Source organism: Trichechus manatus, unplaced genomic scaffold (genome assembly GCF_000243295.1).
Source record: "Trichechus manatus latirostris isolate Lorelei unplaced genomic scaffold, TriManLat1.0 scaffold00031, whole genome shotgun sequence".
Lineage (NCBI taxonomy): Eukaryota > Metazoa > Chordata > Mammalia > Sirenia > Trichechidae > Trichechus > Trichechus manatus.
This window is the reverse complement of record NW_004443967.1, coordinates 19,473,466-19,476,856: the sequence shown is the minus strand read 5'-3', so window position 1 is coordinate 19,476,856 and position 3,391 is coordinate 19,473,466. Positions and strand designations below refer to the sequence as shown.

The window sequence follows — 3,391 nt, the reverse complement described above, 5'->3', positions numbered from 1 at the left end:
GGCGGTGGGGACCGCTCCGCGAGGCCACCCGCTGCTGCCGCCGCCGCCATGTGCGGCCGCTGCGCGGGCCCCGCCAGGGCTCGGCAACTTCTCTGCGCCCTCGGACTTGGTCGAGGCGAGGAGAACGCCGGGCTTCCATCAGGACGGTGACATCACCGCGCTGCTCCAAGCTGGGATCCCGCCCCGTGCGAGGCCGAGGGGCCTCCGCCTGAGGGGGGACCGAGCGCGGTGGCCGAGCCTGACACCGCTCACACTAAATGCAATTATTTATCGTTACTTTCAGGAGCCGAACAACGAGAAAACCAACAACGGCATCCACTATAAACTCCAGTTGTTGTACAGTAACGGTAAGTGCCTGCCGCCGGCGTTCTCGGCCGCTAGCCTTTCCCGAGATGGTTAGAGGACATAAAGATTTTGAGATTAAAATGACATGGATGGAAACACGAGATCTTCCCATGGCACGGAAGGAAAAAACAGAAGCGATCAGTAAGTCGATGGCCCTTCACATGATTCACCGGTGGGGCTGGAAGTAGAAAGTTAAAAGGGGATGATCGATAGAGGCTCCAGCAGAACATCACTTTTCAGTGACTTTTTTAAATTTTGCAAATTAACGTTCATTATTGGGATGGGGGTAGCTGCATAAGTCGAGCATAACTTACTTCCTGTGCACGAGTTTACAAAAAAAAATCCTCGAGAGACGTTAGACAAGAGTTCAGCCTCTGCGATTCCATCTGTGCCTCTTGTTTTCTAAAAATAAAGACTCCTTGGGCCCACGGCACAGCAAGCAGGCCTGCTCTGGGGGAGCTGCAGTGTACGTTTCTTGCATCTTTCAACGCAAACCCTGAGAGTGTTAAAGTTCTTAACTGAGAGAAGGAAAAAACAAAAACAAACGCAAACTAGCGGGCAGTAGTTGGGGTCTCTGGCCTCTTAAAGGCTCGCCCTAAGTTCTGCGGCAGCTCGCGGCAGCAGCGCGGAGTTAACGGACTTCCTGTGCTCCCGGCCCTTCCCGAGGCGCAGGGCTGAGAGCTGATGAGAACGTGCCTCTGTTTCTTCGCAGGAGTCAGAACGGAGCAGGATCTGTATGTTCGCCTCATCGATTCAATGACGAAACAGGTGAGAAAGTTTCTGCCTTTGCGCTGGTTTTCACTGCTGAGCCGGGGTCGTCCTGGGGTTCCTAGGCCAGGGACTGACAAATGAATCTCCCGTATTTGTTTTTCATTTCACTTCCTTGACATGCTAATTAGAATTCCATATTTATTGGGATAAATGAAGCGATTGGTAACGCAGTTTATTTTGTCATTAGAATGGGACATATATGCTTTATTAAATGGTTGTGATTGGAATCAGATTCTGTCTTAATTAATTTTAGTAATTAATGTTTGACAGAGACATGTCACCAACTCTCCCTCCCCTTGTTTACTTTTAAACGTTTCTCTCTCTGCTTGGAATCGTTTCATTGATTTTTTTTTTTTCTGTAACAAAGGCACCTAACTCCCCTCCAGAGCTCATTGAGGTGGACTTGATTAGTTCCTTTTTTTTCTGCCTTCCAGCGTGATGGTCTAGTAACATGAGACGCTGATTTGGATTTCAAAGTTGAATGTGTTGGGGTGAAAAGTCCTTGTTGTCCTCTAGTCCATCTTCACCTCTCAGCCCCCCATCTCCATAATTCAAACTCCCAGCTCCAGGGGTCACCCAAACCCGTCCATCGCTCCGGAGAGTCTGCCCCCTCTCCCCCTGTCATACCTTGTAAATAACACAATTACAAGCAGTTCCTTATTAAATTATTTAACCTGTCTTTGTCAACTCTCGGATGATAACTTGGCTATCAGTAATGTGATTAAGTGCAGAAAACCCTCCGTTCCTGTTTGACATTCTGCAGTCTCTCTGGCTGCTGGTTTTGTGCTGAGTGGCGTGTTGTTTTGTTGTTTTAAAGGGACCCCCCTATTTTCTTAAAATAGGGTGTTTCTGGGGGGCCAAGTCCAATGTGTAAATTAAATCCACTGGGCGCAGGTTGATTTAAAGTATCCTTCCAAGCTGGCCTGCAGGCTCGGAAATGAAAGTAGCACCTTTATTTTTGATGCTAACTTGAAGAAGTGTAAGCTCAGGGAAGAAGTCCCGCCGCCTCCTGCAGCAAGCACGCGTGCCTCCCACTCTCTGCACCAATTAGTTTTCACCTTCGTCTTCTAAAAAAAAGTTTGCCCTCCTCTAGCGCTGTAGTGCTGGGGTTTTGTACAGCCGTGTGGTTTTCTCTCAGAGCAAAACAGATCTGACAGGTAAACTGGTCTTTCTGACAAAGACGAGCCGCGTGCCCTTCGGTCATTATTTGAGTCGGGTTCAGAGAAGCTCTGGAACTCGGGCGGCTTCTTGACTAGGTGCTTTTATTCCCTTTGTATGTAATGGCTACACGTTCTGGGAAGTCGCTGGAGTCTAATTCCGAGGCGTAAGTAGGCATGGCTAAATTGCCCTGTCCTTGCGTAGAGAGGGAAGAGGCTTCGCTTTAAGTACACTTTTATTGTTCATTTAGCCCTGTGCCTCTGCAGTAGAAACAGGGCTGAAAATAAAGGCATTTAATCTCCTCTCGGTGACGGGAAGGGAGAAAAAAAAGAAAGAAAGAGCCCAGTAACTGATCAAAGAGTCAATGGCGCTGAACCGACAGTTTATGGATTTCTGTTTGTGCTACAAAATAAAAAATAAATCAGATATAAATACGGGGATCCATCTGAGGACAAGGCGGTGCTCACGGAAGCCAGCCCCAGGCGGTTGGTGGCCTGCGGTGACACCCATCCTTTCTGTGGTTCCGAGCGGGGTCCGGGTGGGAGGCTGGGCGCCAGGGGCTGGCGGGGACCCGGCCCTCGTCCCAGGAGGGCCGCCTGGGCTTTCCAGAGGATGGCTTTGTGAGCCTGGAAGTGGAGGGAAGCGTCAGAAGTGCCCGCAGAGGCTGGAAAGAATTTCCAGCTAATTTCCAGGGGGAGGGGGCCGGGAACTGAGGGGACTGCGCTCCCCCTCCCGGGGAATTTTCTGCCAGGAACTAGCGACCCGCGGCCCCCGCCCTCCCTGGCGGCTCGTGTTTCTCCGGCGGCCGGCGGCGGGCGGCCCGGCTCGGTCCCGGCCCGGAGCGCACCTAGAGCTTCGCACCATCTGGCGGAGCCTCCGCTCAAAGCCCAGCCGAGCGTGCGCGCAGACACTGCCTTTTTACCCGAGAAAAATCATTGTTAGCAGTTTCAAAATAAACACCAGATTGGCCATTAGCACTTTCTTTCCGAGTATCATCCGGCAAGGAGCACGTGGCCGCGCGGCTCGGCGCCCCGGGGCCGGCGCTAGTGCGGGACCGGCCGCCCGCCTCGTGCGGAGCCTCCTGGCAGAGCGGCCCGGGCTCTGGGTGGCTCCTGGG

The 3,391-nt window shown here is 52.1% G+C and overlaps 1 protein-coding gene across 1 annotated transcript in view; it reads left to right on the top strand.

The window, feature by feature from the left end:
• Window positions 1-289: 289 nt before the first annotated feature.
• The window catches only part of EBF3 (EBF transcription factor 3), a 132,295-nt gene continuing 129,193 nt past the window's right edge, over window positions 290-3,391 (top strand). The window contains exons 1-2 of the mRNA XM_004374936.1: window positions 290-347; window positions 1,058-1,113. Coding sequence (XP_004374993.1) covers window positions 1,102-1,113 — 12 coding nt within the window. The 5' untranslated portion in view covers window positions 290-347; window positions 1,058-1,101. The remainder of the gene's footprint in view (window positions 348-1,057; window positions 1,114-3,391) is intronic.